The sequence below is a fragment of the Sinocyclocheilus rhinocerous genome, unplaced genomic scaffold (assembly GCF_001515625.1).
Source record: "Sinocyclocheilus rhinocerous isolate Xijiao unplaced genomic scaffold, SAMN03320098_v1.1 scaffold1405, whole genome shotgun sequence".
NCBI classification, from domain to species: Eukaryota; Metazoa; Chordata; class Actinopteri; order Cypriniformes; family Cyprinidae; genus Sinocyclocheilus; species Sinocyclocheilus rhinocerous.
Genome location: NW_015645543.1, coordinates 1,847,504 through 1,867,660, shown reverse-complemented (window position 1 = coordinate 1,867,660; position 20,157 = coordinate 1,847,504). Strand labels below are relative to the sequence as shown.

Sequence of the window (20,157 nt, the reverse complement as noted above, 5' to 3'; positions counted from 1 at the left end):
ACATTTCATTACACCAAATACACCAAATAATGTTCTTTTTAGCAACACCATATGACCCCTTTAACAATATATGCTAATAAGCAACTAGTTAATAGTGTGAATTGGTCCCTATACTAAAGTGTTACCGAAATGATTAGTCATTTAAGCAATGTTTAAGCAGTACTAACTAACATTTCTCAACTTTTTTGTCTTCCATATAGTACCGGTATACTACAGTTCAAACGTTTGGGGTTGGTAAGATTGTTTAATGTTTTTAAATGAAGCCTTTTATGTTCACCAAGGTTGCATTTATTTGATCAAAATATAGTAATAAAAACAGTAATATTATGAAATATTTTTAAATAACTGTTTTCTACTTTATAATATTTAAAATGTAATTTATTCCTGTGATGTCAAAGCTGAATTTTCAGCATCATTACTCCTGTCTTCAGTCACATGATCCTTCAGAAATCATTCTGATATGCTGATTTTGCTGCTCAAAAATCATTTCTTGTCATTATCAATGTTACAAATTTATATTTGTGTAATACATTTGTTTTTCAGCATTCTTCGATGAACAGAAAGTTCAAAAGAACAGCATTTATTTGAAACCTTTTTCAACATTATAAATGTCTTTACTGTCACTTTTGATCAGTTTAATGCATCCTTGATGAAGATATTAAAATATTCTAAACATTAACATCATGATTTTCTGTAAAGCTGCTGTGAAACAAAATGTATTGTGAAAAGCGCTTTACAAACACAACTGATTTAACTTGAAATGTAAATAGATTAACATTAAAAGAAACTGAACATATTATTTAAGGTTCTGTTTGAACAAAGCAAAATCTTTCCAACCTGGAATCTGTTTAAGAACCTCCTGGGAACCACAAGCAATGCAGGCCACCTGCATATCCCATTCTCTATGCCATCTGTTAAATGAAGAACCGTGAGACTTTAGTTCTGAGCACTGACCGCGGGTCTTTTCCAGTGCACAAGGCCGATCCTGTTACCCTGGTAGAAGAGGGAGTCATCCACGGCCGGGAACAGTGGGTCCTCAAACAGACGTCCACTCTGTAGACACTGCCTCTTGAGGGTGGAGTAATGCTGCCCCTCAAAGGCCTTCACAAAGGAGAACATCTTTCAGCCTACAGAGGGACAACACGAGAGAGAGAGAGAGAGAGAGAGAGAGAGAGAGATTTGGCAATGTGAGACAGATGCAGTGCAGACACAGCACAAGGCACTCTTGCTCCTGTCAGCTCAGGTAAAAATCTCATCAGCTCCTTCAACAGGAACATTTGTGTGTGTGTGCGTGCATAACTTTCTAACTTTGTGTTCGCTCATTATCTGTTTCAAGCATATTGCTCATAAAAATGGAGTGAAATTACCACCAGTTCTAAAATGAGTGGCTGTATGCAGTTTCTGGAAGTGTGGGAGCACAGGTTTTATCAGTTGGAAATCTTTGACAGGTTAGCAGCATCAAATCTTTTGTTTGGGGTACTTAGTGGCTAAGCTTTACTATCTCAAAAAATGAACTTTTCCACGACATTCTAATTTATTGAGATGCACCTGTATATATATATATAGTATTTATTTATTTACAGTGGTGGCCAAAATGATTAGAACACAGCTAAAAATGGTTTTAAGTCAGTTATTTCTATCTTTTGCTGTAGTGTGTCAGTAGGAAATATCAGTTTACATTTCAAAACATTAATTTTATCATTAATTGTAATAATCCAATTATTGGATTATCACAGATTTTTGTCTGACAGCAGCCAGTGCTCCACACAGAGATCTGATCTGATCATCATCCAGTCTGTCTGGAACGACATGAAGAAACAGAACAAACTGAGACAGACTAAATCCAGAAGAACTGTAGCAACGTCTCCAACATGCTTCAAGAGACAATCTGAGATATCAGTTAATTGTAAACATGCAAATATGCTGTTAAATTATTGAAATATTAACTTGCTCAGAGATATTTCAGGTAAATATTTTATTTTAAGGAGTTTGTCTGACAATTTTTTAGGTATTCCTGCATTTTATGAAAAGAAAAAGAAAGAAAACATAAATATGAAAACAACTGACATTTAAAAATTTACGAGAGAGAGAAAAGAATAAGAATTAGGGAGAATCAATAAATTATGATTAATTTACTGCCATTGTGTGAATATGTAATCATGTAATCCATAAAAAGTAACAGTAATCTGATTACGAGCATTTTAAAATGTAATGTACTCTTATTAAAAATACTTTATTTTTGGAATCTGGTTATGTAATCTAGATTACATGTAATCAGTTACTACCCAGCAATTTGTAGTGCAAGTTAAGTGCAGTGACATTATTTGAATTCATTTTCGGTTTGTTACTATTATTAAATTTCTCACTAAATCAGTATATTAGAATGAATTCTGAAGGAAGGATCATGTGACACTGCCATCACAGGAATACATTACATTTTTACTATATTAAAACAGAAAACAATTATTTTCACAATATTATTGTTTTTCCTGCATTTTTTTATCAAATTGCAGCCTTTGTGAGTATATTTAAAAAAAAAAAAAAAAACATCTTTGAACTTTTTGGACATTAATGTATACCCTAAATGGCAAATAAAATAAAACTCTAGCTCACTTTGCATATTGGTCAGATGTTGTTTTTCCTGTCTAAGTGGGCATTTCCAGGTCAGAGTAAGCTGCAACGTGGACCAAACAAAGTCAAAAGTGTGCACCTGGCCAGACTCCATGAGACAGAGAGTCTAAAAACGCAATTAGAATAGACAAAGAAAAGATATACGATCACAATACAACGGTTTTCTTTTAGATATCGGAAGGAACCAGTCCCTCTAGTACTGATAATCTACAGCACACATTTACTCTGCCTGGCAGGAGGAGATGAAGTCAGCGGCAGGAACTGTACCTGCAGACTCAGCGGTGCTGGGACACTTTGCTTCAAATCCAGGTTGAACTGGAACGTATCATTACAGAGTTGTATTCATCTCAGTGACTGATAGTGTAAAAGCGTTGCCTACTGGGATGAGTGTGTCGGTTTAGCACCCCTCTTCCACTGACTGGGGAATACCTTTTTTTGACCGAATGAGTCTATAAGAGCTATTCAAGAGTTTGAAAGTAGTTCAGATGAGCGAAACTTGAGAACATCTTATCCAGAGACGCCACTTCCAACACGCCCTATCTGTCCAGATCTACAGAAAAGGATCTTTCTGTCCATTTCTCCGCACATTTCCGATGTGTTTTCTGAAATGCATGGGCAATCTGTCAGTCACAGCTCTCTCAGAGGCTAGTTTCGAGAGCTGAGCGAGCCGAGCTGCGGTGAATTATTCATCTCCACTCCCAGACCTTCAGGAAGATTAATTATGTCTTCAGCTTTCTGTCCATTCTCTCTGCACTAATGACAGAAAACTCTAGCTTATGTCATTCTACAGCCAGCTCTGCAGTGAAAATGTAAAGACTGGAGTCTTAGATAATAACAGCTTCATCATTATATGATCAAGCAATATCAAGCTATCAAATGTGGGATGAAGCTTCTTCCTCATCTTGATGATCTAATTTATTGGCGATTCTAATAACAACATTATATTATGCATGCATGTTATAATATTCTGGGTTGGATATAAGTAACGTAAGCTTGACAGCATTTGTGACAATGTTGATTACCAACAGTGTGGTTATTGTTAACCAAAATTTAAACAATTAAAAATTGTTCTCTTTATTAAAATAGATCTAAAATAAAATAAAAAATAAATAAATATTAGATGAAAACAAACTTAAAAAAAAAACAACAAAAAAAAAACGTTGCTTTGGAAACTAACTAAAAACAGAACAAGTTACATACTACATAAATAATACTAAAAAACACTGATTACCACAAAAAAGTACGTTTTTTTTGTTTTGTTTTTTTAAAGAAAAGCTAAATTCTGTTATTGTGAGCAACTTACCTATAAAAGTGAACTGGGACAAATTTTGGAGGATTTAAAAGCAGAAATGTGAAATGTATAATTACATAACAGTACTTATATTAATTATTCTGTTAAAACATATTTTTGGAGCTGTAAAGCGGTTTAAATTATAATTTTTACAGGTGTTTTAATTACAAATCAAGGCTATAGTGAGGATTTTAAAGTTCACAATTTGGCCTCATTCACTTTCATTGTAAGTATACCTCATTTTAAACCAGGTTTTCGTTTGTTTATTTGTTTGTTTTTCCCCAAGAAAAGCAGAAATCAATTTTTGTGGTAATCAACATTACTCCACAAATACATTTGATTTAGCTTAACTTGTACGGAAACCTGTAATTTTCCTTGCTTTATTGCATCTCACTTTTTTTAAAACAGAGAGAATGTGTTTGTACTAGGGACTGGTTTGGTACTGGAAACTCGGTTAAGTTGATTGTGCAGTACACTTGACTGGAGCACCTGGGGAAATGAAAACACTGCAGTTGGACAGCCAGCACGGCAGATGGTGCCTGGCCTCAACTCGTGACTGATTCGTGACATCAGTGAGACCACCACACAGGCAAACGGTCTCTCCTCTACCTCCTGACGGGAGGAAGCAGGTAGGAAGTGCTGAGGCTTGCAAGTGGAATTCACACGTCAGGGAACCAAAGAGTAGAACAGAGGGATCGAAGCAGCAAGAATATTATGTGATTACCATATGCATCTGTTCATAAGGCTTCATGAATGTGCAATGCCTTAAGCCTAATGACAGATGTAATGTGCCAGTAGACAGACAGATATTGGCCTTTTGACTCTCTCTCACACCCAACTTATGCACTGCTAGCTCATGAAAGTTTACAAGCGCGGTAGTGGAATGATGTGGTTTATGTGGTTCTCAGCTCTATTAAGCATTACGCTTAATGTGAAAAAACAGAGTGAGACCCAGAAAATTGAGTTCCTGAAGAAAATGCACTGTATGAATCCCACGGATTGATGAATCCCACATACAGAAACTCCTACTGTGGTAGTAGAAGGAGGGGTAGAGTAGATGGCAAAAAAAGAGAGAGAGTGCTAGAGAGGAAGCAGGCAGAGAGACAGTGCACCAAAGAACTTGATAAAAAAAAAAAAAACTCCCCTTTCTGACAATCACCATTTCAGGGTATCCCAGCTGTGTCACTGCAGCCACCTCATGAATACATGTAGTAAGTCATCACACAAACCATACGGTATGCCTAGAATTACCCCTCACACTCCACGACTTACAACGAACACTCAAAACATGCACTGCTGAGTCCATCACTGTTACAAAATATGCTAAATTTAAAATGTACTGCAGTCAGTGTTGGATGGGTTACTGCTGAAATTCAGTCTACAAATTGCATGACTACAATGGTTCTCAATAACATAATATTTTATATTACACTTCAGGTAATGTAATCTCAACACTTTCTTTTCTTTAGTGTTACAAAGAATAATTTCGAACTATTTCGACAAAAATATACACAAAAAGCAAAGAGCAACATCTTCATTAAACAATATCATCATGAACCTATTATTACCGGTATATCACTTATTGCAACTTTTGATAAAAACTCAATTACTAATTTGTACTAATTAACACTCATTTCAATAAACAATTGTGAACTAGTTTGATTAGTAAATTGATAATGTTTACTAGTCGTGCTAGAAGATGGTGGCTGGATTCTAGTTAGTCTAAGATGATCCCCATTAGATGGTAAACAAACTTGGACCACTAACAAATCAGCTACTAGTTAGTCATCACATTTATGGTGGTCAAGCTGGTTTATGAAACATGGTGGCTGGTCATCCAGCTAATAAGCTAAGAATAGAACTGGTTAGATTAGCAAAGTCCTTTAGCCATGATGGAGAATCAAGCTTTAGATGGTAGCTTTATTTTGAGACATGGTAGCTGGTTTCTATCCAGTCTAAGATCATCATTAGCTGGTAAGCCATCTAACTAATTGAATTCAAATGGTCATTAGCTGGTAAACACTCCAGCTACCAACTGGTCACACCAGTTTAAGATGGTCAAGCTGGCTTTTAGAACATGCTGACTGGTCAACAAGCTAAAGACCGTCTTAGACCAGCTACAACAGAACTAGTGAACTAGTTAGAGTAGTAAACTAGTCAAGTTTACTGGAAAATCAATCTTAAGATGGTAGCTGGTTTCTAGCCAGTCAGAGATGGTCATTAGCTGGTAAACCAACTTATAAATAAATAAACCACCTACCAGTTGCTCATACCAGTTTCAGGTACGCAGTCAAGGACTAGTCAATCAACTATTGACCAGTTTAGACCAACTTAGACAAGCTAATGAACTCGACAGAGTAGTAAAATCAAGTTTACTAGCTCCCCTGTAAAATCAATCTTAAGGTAGCTGGTTTCCAGCCTGATTTTCATTCTGGTAAAGCAACTTGGATTAGCAACAAACCAGCTACCAATTGATCAGTTTAAGGTGGTCAAGCTGTTTTTAGAACATGGTGTCTTGTCAACCACCTGACCAGCTAATAATAATCTTAGACTAGCTAGATACCACAGGTAGCATGTTCTGAAACACAGCTACCAGCTGTTGGGGAATTAATTAATTTATGTATAATTTGGGGGTATATTTCTTGGAAAACATAAATTGCTTTATATAGTGATATACTGGGTCTCCCTTAGAGATATCAATTAATTATTTAACAAACTAATTAATAGATTAGTAATCAAAACCGTCATAACTGTAGCTAATTCATAAAATATATTTTAAAATGTAATGTAGTCTATTACAAATGCTTAATCTGATTAGGTCAACCAGATTACATTACTACCCAAAACTGACGGCATTACACCATAAGGTTTCACCATGCAAACATAAACATGTCATCAGATGATTGTTGCATTAACTGTTCTAGGTTAAAGCACGTTAGTAAGGTTCCCGTTAAGGACTGAGGGACTGCCCACTCCTGTCAGCCCGGTGGTCAAACTTATCTTAATAGGGACCGCAAGGCGTGGGGACAACTAATTAACGACATACGACGTAAAGTGATTTCCTTTCGTGTTCAAGAACAATTGGACTCTACTTGTACTTTGCCCGAATGCACCGATAAGATGCAGTAGGCTTCCAGTTCCCACACTAGCTTTAAATATATGACCATTTATGCTACGAATCTCCATCTAACGAAATCGGAATATTATTTTATCGCCTCTGCACGCGTCCCGTCAGGTGGCAAGATTTACCACTCGCGCTTAAAACGCAAGACGAGCAACATAAATCAGCGCGCTCATCTCGTTTGTTCGGATAATTACAGTCTTGCATGTCAAATTCGGTCTGATGTCACACATCGCTCGTGTAACAGACCAGCACGGCCTCGCTGCCTGTGAAATAATCTAATACCTGAGCACAACTCCAGTCCCACGGTGGCGTCTCTCTCTCTCCGGTCCTCCCGGGATCCAGCGACGTTCTTGCGGTCCCGTGCAACTGAGGCTGTTCTCCGAGCTCCGGATCACTCTCACGCGTGTCTGGGAGGGGCCTACGAGCGGAGGGGGGACTCCTAGTCTGAGCATGTGCGGCGGGGTAGACACCAATGTATACCCACGCACACACGCTGACAGTAACACTGTGATTGCAACAAAAAATATATGATGCATTCTGTCGTTTTTGTCAGTATGAGTGTCATTATTCAAGAGCATTAGCGTGTAACTCAACATAATATTATTCTTCCAGTATTAGTCAGAAGCAAGTGGCCATCTCATCAGCACCATGGACAGCGGCAGTGTACATTGCTAACTTGCCACTAGGGAGACAAACAGGGACACACTAAGCAGAGACTGTGAGCTGATGGGTAAAACAACTGAGGAGAAAAAAACGCCTGAGGCCTGCAATTCTGTGCAATAACATACAATGCTGTGAATCATGAGGATAATTTGATGTCTAACAACACCACTGGCCTGAACTTTACAGTATAAGGCATGTATTGTTTACTATTAGATGTTTAGAGCTAGGTTAATTTGATAAGCCAGCGGTGAACTCAAAATGAACAGCTGGATGGCTTTTTCAGGACGTAAAGCAATATTTTCACCTGCTGCGTTGACGTCGAAGGTGGTGAAACGTAATTAGAAGATTGCACAAGATGCATATAAATTAGCCACACAGATTCTGCTCACTTTACTCCTCTATTTCTTCCAAAGTTTGTTTTATTAATTTCATAGATTTGTGAAGTAAGGCAGGGATTTGTCAGCAATTTCTCAGCGTGATGTGTCTTGAGATAAATCTAGTCAATCCCCCAGCAGGCCAGGCTGGGCAATGGGCTGAAATCAGATATGGAATCCTCCAAAAAAAAAAACGTCCCAGAGTGCACTGGGCATTTGTCAGCAATTTCTCAGCGTGATGTGTCTTGAGATAAATCTAGTCAATCACCCAGCAGGCCAGGCTGGGCAATGGGCTGAAATCAGATATGGAATCCTCCAAAAAAAAAAAGTCCCAGAGTGCACTGGGCGTGGTCGGCTATGCCATGTAGATAAATGTGTTGATGTCTGTCTCGTCCCGTTTGATGTATTTTTGTTCTATCAGCCACTCGATCTGCTCTTTGATCATCTTTTTCTGGGGCAGAAACATGTTCTTTAGGATCTCCACCAGCTCCGTCTGAAGCTGGGCGTTGCTGATCCTCTTCCTCATCTTCATGATCTGAATGATAGCTTCCTGTACAGAGTGAACAAGAAAAGCTTAGTGACAGCTGATGTTTACGTCAGCGTATCAGAGAAATGTTTGGTCTGAAATGTTTCTCATAGTTTTGATATAAAGGTTTATGCTTAAATGTTTGAATTTTGTTTAGTAGACAAATGTTACTGTATTTAAAATGCCTGCAAATGAATGTCTTTAAAAAACTAACACTTTCATAGAAAAAAAAATTAATGGATGAGTTGGACCAGATGGTGATGGAAAAGCAGCCAAGTTCCCAGCTTACATGGAAACTCCTTCAACACTGTTTGAAACGCATCCCAGGATGCACCTCATGAAATCACTACTAATTCAAACTTCTGTTTGAATTAATTTATAGTTTGATTACCCGAGCATTGATCAAAAATGTGGATATATATAAATACACAAACACATATTTCAATCATTAAGATCATGTGAATGTGATTTCATTACCTGTGTGCGTAATATCCTAAGTTGCACTATGCCCTCATTTTCTTCTTCACGCATTCTCTCTGTGGTGAGTTGTAATCGACCAATCAAATTGATCTTCCCTCTTTTTTGGACCTTTGAGTTTTTTCTGTGCAGAAGAGATCATTTAATTGAACTGTGGTCTGTTAAAACATGCAATAATTAATAATATAACCTAATAGTCCAGCAATGTATGTACTTAGATATGTATTATGATACGTAGTATGTACTTACAGATAATTGTATGTGCATACAGATTTAATTACTCAAAAGTTTGGGTTTAATAAGATTTTTTAAAGAAACGAATAATTATTTTGCATTGCATATTTAAGATGCATTCAATTGATCAAAGTGACAGCAATACACAAAACATTCCAAAAACATTAGGAATGTCATAAATAGAAATGTTTCTTAAGCACAAAATCAGCATTATGGAATGATTTCTGATCATTATCACATGACAGAAGATACTGAAGTAGAAAAAAATTATATTAAATTGTAAAAATATTTCACATTTACTATATTTTTAACAAACTAAAATATCCTTGGTGAGTAATTGTAAAAATCTTTCCAACCCCAAACTTTTGAACGGTAGTGCAGGGAAAGTGATGAAAATATGCACATGACTTATGATTTATATGCGTATGATTTATTAACACAAGTATTATTTAAATTATTCATCATTCTTCGTCAAATGCAGCCAGTGTGTGATGATTGTGCTTACATTAAAGAAAACTCTTGATTGATGTAAAATACAGTGCCTTCTGCAAAGTCTTTAGGAGAGCCCACCACAGGTTCGTACGACAGCACTTGACGCTTTAGTTTGGGGAAAGCTACAAGAGACTACACGTTTAAAACAAACAAAAACAAAGAGTTAGGAAGGATTTAGTAAAGTCAATGTCACATGAGATCCTTTCATTCGCATTCCACATGATCATGTCCTTCCCATTTAAACACAGTAGTGGAAATGTCAACAAAATAAAGACTCTGTTACCCAGAGAGTCCGGCGCAGCTCAGCGTCTGGAAGCTCCGTGGCCAGTTTCAGATTCTCAAAGCTGATCCTCTCTCTGGGCCTTTGGTTCCAGGCAAACAGCACAGCTAACTGGAATGTCGTGACTTCTAAATCATACTGCCCAACTTCATTCTTGAATGTGATCTAGCGACAGAAGAGATGAAACCAATCTTGATCTGTTCCCTTGACACAACAAACCCCTATAAAATGTCAAAGTCGAGGCAGAATCTCCAGTGTAGCAATAATACTGACATTTAAGAGAATAAATAAATGTTTGCATCAACACAATTCACAGTAGTAGAGCTCGCGAGCATCAAAAGTTAAGTGCTTTTTACTGGCGACAGTATAAATCACACAAATTAGTCTCAATGGGAAGAGGCTGGTTTTGGGTCTCCCCTATTTTCCAAGGAAGTAGAGCATGCTGTTATACAAAGGGCTGAAGCTGTTACTCACAATGCCATTGGACATCAAATGGTGCCAGTGTAATTTTCTGCCACTGTGATTTTTCTTGTAAAACTCCTCAACTTCAGGAATGAGATCTTCTAGTTCGGTGGGCAGGGATACGAACACTTTCTCTGAACTCCGAGACCATGCTCCTGCATTCAAGATCTTTATATTGACTGAGTCAGCTGTAGTGTCGAGACATAAATAATAATTAGTTCAAAGTTACAATAGAATAGTTCAGAAGCATCAGTTCATAAGTGGCATATCTGACCTGGTAATGCAAGTTTGTTGTGTTTGTGCATTTCTTTAAAGGATTGATTTAAATCTTCAGATACTTTGATGTCCTGGAACATTCTGGCGAGCTTGTTCACGTAATCTGCTGGCATACCAACCTCCTGTACACACACAAAAGTCACTTAAAGAGATTCACTAAAAAGTCTTTCATCCATCATAAGCGTGCTTTCAAGCCCTCTTACCCTGAGCCACTCCACCATGTTCTCTTCAATCTCACTGTCTGCAGAAATGTCAAGAATTAGCCTGCGGGTCAAGTGCGCTTTGTGGTACCTCATGAAGACATCTTTGTTCTGAACATACTTTAGAACCAAAAGCTGTAATCAGTACATAAAAAGAAATAATTAAAACATTGCATCTGATTTGACAATTGCAAACAGAGGTGTGAGTAACATTTGCGAAAATACTGCCACAATAAAAAACAAATATTTATTGGTCACTCCACCCACCCACTCACTCACCACTTCCTTCAGCTTGGCCTCTATTTCCTCTGAGGTGAGTTTCTTGCTCAGTGGGGTCTTTCTAAGGAGCATATCACAGTAGTTGGCCAGCAGCTCTGGACATTTTGACTCTGGTTGTGTTTTCAGACCCACACTGCAAACAAAGGACAAATAATGCAAACCAAACAGTATTTAAAATATATTCTTAGAACGACAGATAGAAAAACTAGTTTTCAGAAGATATATATGTATATATTAAGACGTCTTACCCTTTCTGTTTTAGAGGGAGCTCTAGTTTAAATATTGTGGTGTCATTCACTACTGCTTTGTATGCCTACGTAAACACGAATACAAAATAATAAAATAAGAATGGAAAAATGGAAACCACTTCTCCACTTTAACGGTACATTATTGTTAAAAAGTTTTGGGTTAGTAAGATTTTTTTTCATTTTTTAAGGTGTTTACCAAGGGTGCATTTACAGTATATTGCCTATACTGTAATACTGTGAAATATTATTAAAATAAATAACTTTTATCTATTTTAATATGTTTTATAATGTAATTCATTCCTGTGATGGCAAAGCTGAAATTTCAGCAGCCATTACTCCAGTTTTCAGTGTCATAAGATCCTTCAGAACTTATTCAGAGATATGCTGATTTGGTGCTAAAGAGTCATTTGTTATTGCCAGTGTTGAAAACATTTAATATATTTGAAGGATTCTTTGATTAATGGAAAGTTCAAAAGAACAGCATTTATTTAAAATGGAAATCTTTTGTAAATTTATAAGTGCATTGATTGCGATTAAAACTGTTAGTTTTAATCAATTTAAAGCATCCATGTTTAATTAAAAAACAACTTAAAAAAAAAAACGTACTGCCCCCACCTTTTGAACAGTAACGTATATTATAAAGTATGTAAATAGTTTATATAATTAGATTGCAATAATATTTTATCCCAAAAATCTAAAAACTTTTTAAAATAATATTTATAAATATATATTTTTTACAGTGAATGATTTGGAATAAAGGATAAATCCTTTTGAGACTTACTTTATCCCTGGCTGTTAGGAAACGTGGATCATCTTTGAATGCTTCCTTAACTAATTTACTAAAGCGTTTAAACAATGTTAGGAGCTGCTCAACATATTTTTCAGAGTCCTGCAAAAATAAAACAAATGTCAGCAACATATTATATATTATCTAGATCATTCAGTGATTGCACTATCAAAAACTGGACGCATATATCCATGATGCATCTGTCTGATAACGAAAAGCAGCTACTGTCTCAACTCACTGTGGTAATGGTTTCAGCTGAGGCCACCATATCAGCCAGACCTGCGCTCATGATATGATCCTCCAGGTCCTTCAGCATTGGCTCAATACCACTGGGCACTTTGTCCATCAGCGAGAACATGAGGTGCAGCTCTGCGGAAACACACCAATGGCAGAACAAACATATTTAGTAACATTAAAACATCAAAACATACAAAAATGCTGTTATCATGATCCTATATAAAAGCCAAATGAGTTAAACTAGGTATTGCTGATGCAAACATTTGGCATTTCCTTCCCTTTACATACGATAGTTGCATACTGTTGCATTTGTTTACAGTTGAAATGGGTTGGTGGACTCAATGATTGGCACACAAACACACAGATGGTGGGATGGGTGGGGAGGTTTTGGCAAGATATAGATGGGAACCGTATCCCATTGCCAACCTGAACTCGCTGAGCCTTTGGTGCCAGAGCTCCTGCCGTACTCACTCTCTGTCTCATTCCGCTTGATCATTCCCGGACACTCAGCCAGGATTGTTTCTTTGAACGACGTCACCAGAGCATTCACACAACACTCCATTAGCTAGAAGAACGCAAAAGACACAAACCGAGCACCCAATGTTAGTAAGTGAGAAAGACAAATGCAAACTACACGCTGAGCATTATTTAATAATGCGGCACCACGGGGTCTTGTTTTGGAGCAGGGAACACTCACTGCCTGGACGGAGTTACATTCACGCCTGGTTTCCAGATATCGAAGTGCACGCTTCTCCTCTTCTCTTAACTTGCCATCTGCCTGTCAATCAAAAGTGCCACCTGGGATGAACAACTCTCAAATATTGTGACACTTCAGAGATGTGCTGTGATTTACCATTCATACACATAAAAGCTTGTTAGAAATCTGAAGTCTTGTCACGATACTAATTTTTGAACTTCAATATAATACCTTGAAAAATATTGCTATTCCATACCATTTTTGATACTACAGGAAAAACCTGCCACAACGTTATACGCATAAAACTTGAACAGTATGTAAGTTAAGAAAATACTTTACAAATTTTTAGTGCCGTCAAACGATTAATCGCAATCAATCGCATCTAAAATAAAAGTTTTTGTTTACATAATATTTGTGTGTGTGCTGTGTATATTTATTATGTATATATATAAATACACACACATGCATGCATATATATAAGAAAAACGTTGTTCATATATTAAATATATTTATATATAATATAAATGATGTGAATATAAATATATGTAAATATTTTCAAAATATATACTGCATGTGTGTGTATTTTTATATACATAATAAATATACACATTACACACACATATATTATGTCAACAAAAACTTTTGTTTTGGATGCGATTAATCACGATTAATCGTTTGACAGCACTACTAATTTTATAACTGAAAGGGATTAACTGAATGTGATTATATAATAATAATAATAATAAATTAATAATAATAATATTGTTTCTAAGACAGAATTGCACTTTCATTGTAATACAACTGCACTATTAAATTAAAAAATATAACAAGTTAATTCATAAATAATTAGTATATTAAATTTTTTACTTCAAAGCTGTAAAATTACAGTAGTTTTAACTTGCACTAGTGTCACCCACATTTTTCTAGTTTAGGCAATACAGCAGTTTGAAAACACACTCACATATTTCATATAGTTCTGAACGCCGTTCTGTTGCAGATAGGACGGTGCTTGTGTCTTGTAGAACCTCTCAGTGGAATCTAGATATGCCTTCTCAAAATTCTCTCTATAGATCTGGAGCTTGTCATCAGCGTTGGAACACAAGTTCACTGTAAGACAGAGCAGAAGACAGGGGCGTCCATCAGGAGAGGTCCATCTGGACAGAACCCGAGTTGCTTAGTTTTATGAGAGCTTTACCATATGACTCCCGCACTCCAATGACAAGCTGCGAGTCGAACGCTTCTCCTAATCTCTCAGCATGGACCAGTTTCATGGCACTGTCCTGGAGCCGGTTCTTAATATTACAGAATATAGACTCGTTCCATGTGTCCAGCATAAGCTTAAGCAAAAAATAAAACAACAAATGATTAGGATAAATTTGTATATTGATAATGTTATGCATCAGTTGTTACAATAATATTTGCAATTAAATAATAAGGCAGTATAATATAAATTTATGTGAAGTATATGGTCAAAATGCAGAAAGAGAATCCACCTTTCTAACAATACTGTCTTCAACATTGGACTTCTTATTGCTCCCTTGGTTGCCCAGCAGGGTGATTTCCAACTTGCAGAAGGGCTTAGGTAGAATATCACACTGTGTGAAGAACTTCCTCCACTCCACAATGTAAGCTTTAAGCAAAGCAGTGTCATCCTGATGACTGAGTACTCGCTGAAGTAGATCAGAAAGAGTAAGAATAGAAACAATATGCATTGAAACATTTGGGATTACAGGAATAAGGCAGAAAAAATGAACTTACTTCATATTATTGTATGTACAAAAATTATATACAGTACGTACTGCCTGTGCTTGCTTGATGAAATCTAGGATGTCTTCTTTCAGTGCCTGATGAATCTTTGCCGGGCCTTTGTCGTCCCATAAACACACCGCATGAACGTCTCTGCAAATCAAACATAGTATTAAGAGAAAGTCTTAAATCTGACTGTATTCGTTGTGTAACATTTAAGCAATGTAAACTATGGTTTAAGACTTCTTGTTAGTCCTGATTTATATTATTGACCATCAGACCCAAACACTGCCGTCAGTGTTCTCACATCGAAGACAACTTACGAGAACAAATCGAACCACTGCTGCTTAGTAACTGCCTCCTGACGGAGTAGCTTCAAAACAATGGGCCGCATCAAATCCCATTTGTCTTCAAACTGCAGGGAGCCTTTATTCTGAGAAAGGAGAACGAGGACAATAAACATTTCTTTAAAATTTTTATAGGCTTTATGCATTTATAAAAAAGAAAAAAGACAGGAGAATTTTGATTATTTTACTTCGTGTCAAGTATTCAAACAGAACAGTAACAGAAGGTAAATTTCAATTTAATATATGTAGATAGATTATTATAGCTGTGTGATTAGAAACCAGAGGCACCAGGTGAGCTTCAGGTTTGACATAAATATGACCAGGCTGAATAAATGTAGCATTTAAATAATCTGCAATGTTGCAACTTTGTTCAGGAAAAAATACGCATGTATTTATATTTTCTCATCATTTTTTTATGCAGCCTTATGATATATAGCAGTACGTTTTGTGAGAAAAGGCATCCTTAAATACAGCTCTGAACCCTAAACATTATAATAATAGTACAAAACCCCACTATATACAATCAGCAATTCGAACAATGTCGTTTTGAGTCAACGCATCATGTTTAGCGATGCAATTAGAAGCGGACAGTGACTGGGTCATGGGATCGCTGTCATAACATTACGGGAGACGCAAACGATGCAAAATATTCTCACATTCAGGGACCTCCTACCTTCAATAAATTAGACGTCGCCATGTTTCTTCAACTTAGTCCCCGTGCAGTCTCGCGATGTTTGAGGAGGTTTGGTTGCTAGGGGGCATTGCGACAGACTGCATCAGCAGCACTGATACTGCTGTTTATTCATTTTTCAATTCTCATTTTATTATTTATATTTTATAGAAAGAAAGAAGGAATAAGAAAGAATGAAAAGACACATTTTAAATTAAAGGAGCAGTCAATTAATGCATCTACATAGCTTTCTAATGTTATTCTGCGCATACTAATTTTTTTTGATGTAGGATGACACGTTTGCTTTTATCATCACGCCATTAGGTACTGCCAGTGTGATAAATATTTAATAAATAAGACACATTCACATTTAATCGAGCAGGGTCATACGAAATGTCCTGTCCTTGAGAACTACTTCTCACCCAGATTATATTAAGGAGTGAATCATAACTACTGTGTGAATAATAGTGATAATCTGGAGCCAGTTCCCTGTCCAAGGACACTATAGGATCTTTCCCATAACAATCCGAAGGCCGACCAGCTGCAACTGAAGCTGCAGATACAGACTCGTCTCGAAATCTCAGTTCTCATTAATCATCGCTAGAAATAAGTTTAACAGCTGTTAAATATGGGAATTTCAAAACTATTATTCTTTATAACCAATGAAGTACATTTCTAATCGATTTAGGAGACCAAATACATGTTCAGTGCACACAACTTCCGTGTAGTCGTAAACAGCATGCGTCTCTGCCATTGGTCACAATTTAATAAAGAGGACGTACATTTAAGCTGCTATTGGTTGGATGCCAACCGCCGTTAAACTGGAAAGAAGAAAAGAAGAAGAAGAAACTCCCATTGGTTGTTTGGGGAAATGGGCGGGGCTTTAAATTGTCCGAGTGCATTTATGAGTCCCTCGCTTTCATTGAAAGATAATACTGTGGTCGAATTTTAGCGGATAATTCGTAAACTACGGACATGACGGATCAAGGTATTTAACAGACGCTTGGTTTTATTCTTTAACTTGTAAACACGTGACGTTGTGTTTTGTTTTGTTTTTTTTAGCCTAGCTAACAGCATGGCTAACTCATAAGAAGGTAACTTAACATTAATGAGATTTGCTTTTTGCAATGAAGCTACACAGCTTTTAGCCTGAAACGTAAAATAATTAATTCTTTACTATTACTGAGTTCATCCTATTTTGATCTTTGTGATCAAGAAACAGTTTGCTGTGTCCTACATTGTCTAAAGTTCCTGACAGGTCGCCGCGTGCTCTGAGAACTGCTGCTCTACAACCAACAGCTTCTCAGATGTTCCGCATTTGTGGCCGAAGCTCTAGTTTGAATATGTAAACGACACTAATTTTATTCATACACATACAAGTTATTCACTCAGACTTGAACCTATTTAATTTTTTTAAAGGCTTCAGCAATTTATATCAGGCTTATGTTGAATTTAAAAAAAAAATAAAGTCTTTATTTAAAATTATTTTAAAGTGATTGTAATTGCTACATGGTGATCTTTAGTATTTTAAGTCATATTTTTTTTGTGTAGAGGCTTTTATATGTCTTTATCAAGTCAGTATAGGTTTTATTTATAGAATATTATACACTTTCATGGTGAGTATTAAAAAAAGGCTGAGTTCTTTTTTATTTTATGACCTTTAAGTGACATTAAGCAAGGAATGGCATTTTTTAATTAAAAAGGCCCACCTGAGGTCAACATTATTGTGCATAAATTCCTAAAGAAATTAAGATTATTTCCACCATTAATCACTAGATGTTATCCAACATCAAAGCCTGTGACTTTCACTAAAGTTCTTTTCATTTGCTCTGGATTTTCTAGGTCTCTATGTGTGAAATATGGATCATGAAGTGGGAGAGAACTCCTTTGAACATGGAAGATTGGGAGCTCTCAGCCGCTGGGGGAGATTTCTTTGTGGTCCACGGAATCTCAAGTTTAAAGATATGTTTACATGGTACTGTATGTTAAAGATCTCTCTGTTTTAAAATGTTTAATGTTTTGAAGTTACAGCTGTCATATTGATGGTAACTTAAGAATTGTTCCTACAGGCAGTTCGGCAAAACTATTGCAATGGGTCAAGCCCTGTCGATGCTGATATGTGGGACGGCAGTTACATGTCAGTATTTGGCAGATGCCGGGGTGGAGACGCCAATGCTGCAAAGCTTCCTCAATTACACCTTGCTGCTGCTCACCTATACTTTAGTCTTAGCCTTCAGGAGAGGTACGTTGCAGCACACCTTCCCTGCATGGAATCACTCACTGCTTTTATCAGATGATTAGAAGGGCAGAATATCATTTCCATGACCATGCTTATCATTGCTCCAGATTTTAAATGAACTTATTTCAGGATGCCTGCATGGCTTATCTTGTGGATTAAAGTCTTTAAAGGGGGGGTACAATGCTGTTTCATGCATTCAGAGTTGTTTACACTGTTAAAGAGTTGAATTCTCATGCTAAGCATGGACAAAATTTCAAAAAACAATTTGGACGTATGACGGAGTATTTCTGTGCCAAAAATCTTTCGGAGAGTTTTTTTCGATCATGGCTCTTCATGACGTAAACGAGGGTGGAACTCCTTATATGGGCATTTCTCCCGGAAGAACATGCACACATAGACCAGAGCAAGAGTGCGCCCATCAACGTGCTTCATTCAGCAGCGCTGCTCGGGAAGAATGTCTCCAAAGAAGTGTTTTTGGTTGTAAAGGAAAGATAACTTTGTTCAGCCTCCTGAAGAACCCAACGTTATGTAAACAGTGGATACAGTTTGTTCTTCCAGAGCAGCAACGCAGTTTCACAAGCGTGTTTGTTGACGAACGTTTTATAAACAAGGCCCAGTTCGAAGCTGGATTTGCACATCGTTTGATACTGAAAGATGGAGCGGTCCCAGCTATAAAAGATCCCGCCCGGTCATGATTCAGAACTGCAGACGGTAAGACTGCATCCATCAAATGTCTGTGTTTTGTTGGCAGTCGGAGCTCAAGTGCTCGCTGTTCGTCAATCTTTAGCTCCACCCAAGGTGCGCCTCCAGGAGCTCGGCTGTTTCCGGAGAGAATCGTAAAGAGTAAATCATAAATCGTGAAACGGTGTGTGTTATGCCCCCTTTAAATTATTTATTGATTCTCCTCAACATGCAAAATTAAAATGTACTACTCATAAAAACCTTGTTAGGTAGCTTTCCTCCAGAAATGCAAGCTAATACAAAATATATGGCTTATATTTTTATTGAATTAATCAGTTTTTTTTTTTTTTTTTTATAATTTAGGTGAAAATAATATTGTTCAAATTCTAAAAACAAAGTGGTGGAAGTATTTTCTGATGGCTCTTACGGATGTGGAAGCCAACTACACAGTTGTGAAGGCATACCAGTTCACTACCCTTACAAGTATACAGGTAAGAGTATATCATTCAGTTGAAAAAAAAAGACAGGCACACACACACACACACACACACACACATAAATTAATACAATAATAGTTAAAGGCACAATATGTAATTTTCGCCGTTAGAGGGCGCGTATTCAAAATAAACAAATAGACAGGCGTAGATTGATGACGCATTGACTGAGTGTGGAATCATGGGAGTTGTGGTCTTCATCCCCACAGCCGATGCAATCCGACGGGACTCGGGCAGAAATCATGTTCATGGTTGAGCTAATGATTTATTAACGTAGTAGAATGAAGCGGGGTGAGGCTGAAAGCCGTCAAAGCGAAACGAGGCCGCTGAATGAGCGCGACACACGGCTCGAAAGCAGCAGAGCTTTTATTATGCTACTTTGAAAGTTCTGTTATAATGCTACTCTGTGCGGTCGTCACCGGTCTATTAAAACGCACAACATATTAAAGCGTCTTTGGTGTTTCCATGTTTTCTACAAAACAACAAAAAAAAAAAATGGGGGTGTTATTTTGTCATTGGCAGGCGACACAGTGACACTATAGACACGGTCCATGTCTAGTTAAAATTACTTATTTCTCTGGATTTAAACATTCTTCGAAACATTTGGGATAATGTAAGTACACAAGTCAGCAAAATATATAACACCGTTCTAGTGGTTTTTGGATATTTTAATAAAAAAATCTTACATATTGTGCCTTTAAT

At 36.9% G+C, this 20,157-nt stretch overlaps 3 protein-coding genes across 4 annotated transcripts in view; 1 reads left to right on the top strand and 2 right to left on the bottom strand.

The window, feature by feature from the left end:
- The window catches only part of LOC107706463 (calpain-5-like), a 40,300-nt gene extending 32,892 nt beyond the window's left edge, over positions 1–7,408 (bottom strand). The window contains exons 1-2 of the mRNA XM_016510176.1: positions 7,329–7,408; positions 955–1,127 (exon numbers count right to left, since the gene is read on the bottom strand). Coding sequence (XP_016365662.1) covers positions 955–1,119 — 165 coding nt within the window. The 5' untranslated portion in view covers positions 1,120–1,127; positions 7,329–7,408. The remainder of the gene's footprint in view (positions 1–954; positions 1,128–7,328) is intronic.
- An 892-nt stretch (positions 7,409–8,300) lies between these two features.
- On the bottom strand, positions 8,301–16,122 carry LOC107706462 (cullin-5-like). Of its 2 annotated transcripts, none has more exons than XM_016510174.1 (19): positions 16,045–16,122; positions 15,348–15,457; positions 15,078–15,177; positions 14,772–14,948; positions 14,474–14,615; positions 14,240–14,385; positions 13,279–13,359; positions 13,008–13,146; positions 12,583–12,713; positions 12,339–12,446; positions 11,558–11,622; positions 11,310–11,442; positions 11,034–11,165; positions 10,829–10,952; positions 10,567–10,742; positions 10,096–10,257; positions 9,826–9,944; positions 9,087–9,210; positions 8,301–8,633 (listed from the first exon to the last, which is right to left on the bottom strand). In XM_016510174.1, the coding sequence occupies exons 1-19, from the start codon at positions 16,066–16,068 to the stop codon at positions 8,439–8,441; spliced, it is 2,388 nt and encodes a 795-aa protein (XP_016365660.1). In that variant the 5' UTR covers positions 16,069–16,122; the 3' UTR covers positions 8,301–8,438. The 2 variants fall into 2 exon arrangements, with proteins under 2 accessions (XP_016365660.1, XP_016365661.1); XM_016510175.1 differs by having other exon boundaries at positions 13,053–13,146.
- Positions 16,123–16,918: 796 nt separating this feature from the next.
- The window catches only part of LOC107706531 (solute carrier family 35 member F2-like), an 11,098-nt gene continuing 7,859 nt past the window's right edge, over positions 16,919–20,157 (top strand). The window contains exons 1-4 of the mRNA XM_016510277.1: positions 16,919–17,029; positions 17,884–18,016; positions 18,111–18,283; positions 19,325–19,452. Of these exons, the coding sequence (XP_016365763.1) occupies positions 17,901–18,016; positions 18,111–18,283; positions 19,325–19,452 (417 nt within the window). The 5' untranslated portion in view covers positions 16,919–17,029; positions 17,884–17,900. The remainder of the gene's footprint in view (positions 17,030–17,883; positions 18,017–18,110; positions 18,284–19,324; positions 19,453–20,157) is intronic.

Coding starts and splice junctions, on each gene's coding strand:
- LOC107706462 (XM_016510174.1), bottom strand. CDS start 16,068: ATGGCGACGTCTAATTTATTGAAG. Junction 14,949..15,077: donor TCATCAAGCAAGCACAGGCA/GTACGTACTGTA, acceptor GATCTACTTCAG/CGAGTACTCAGTCATCAGGA. Junction 13,147..13,278: donor AATGTAACTCCGTCCAGGCA/GTGAGTGTTCCC, acceptor GCGTTCTTCTAG/CTAATGGAGTGTTGTGTGAA.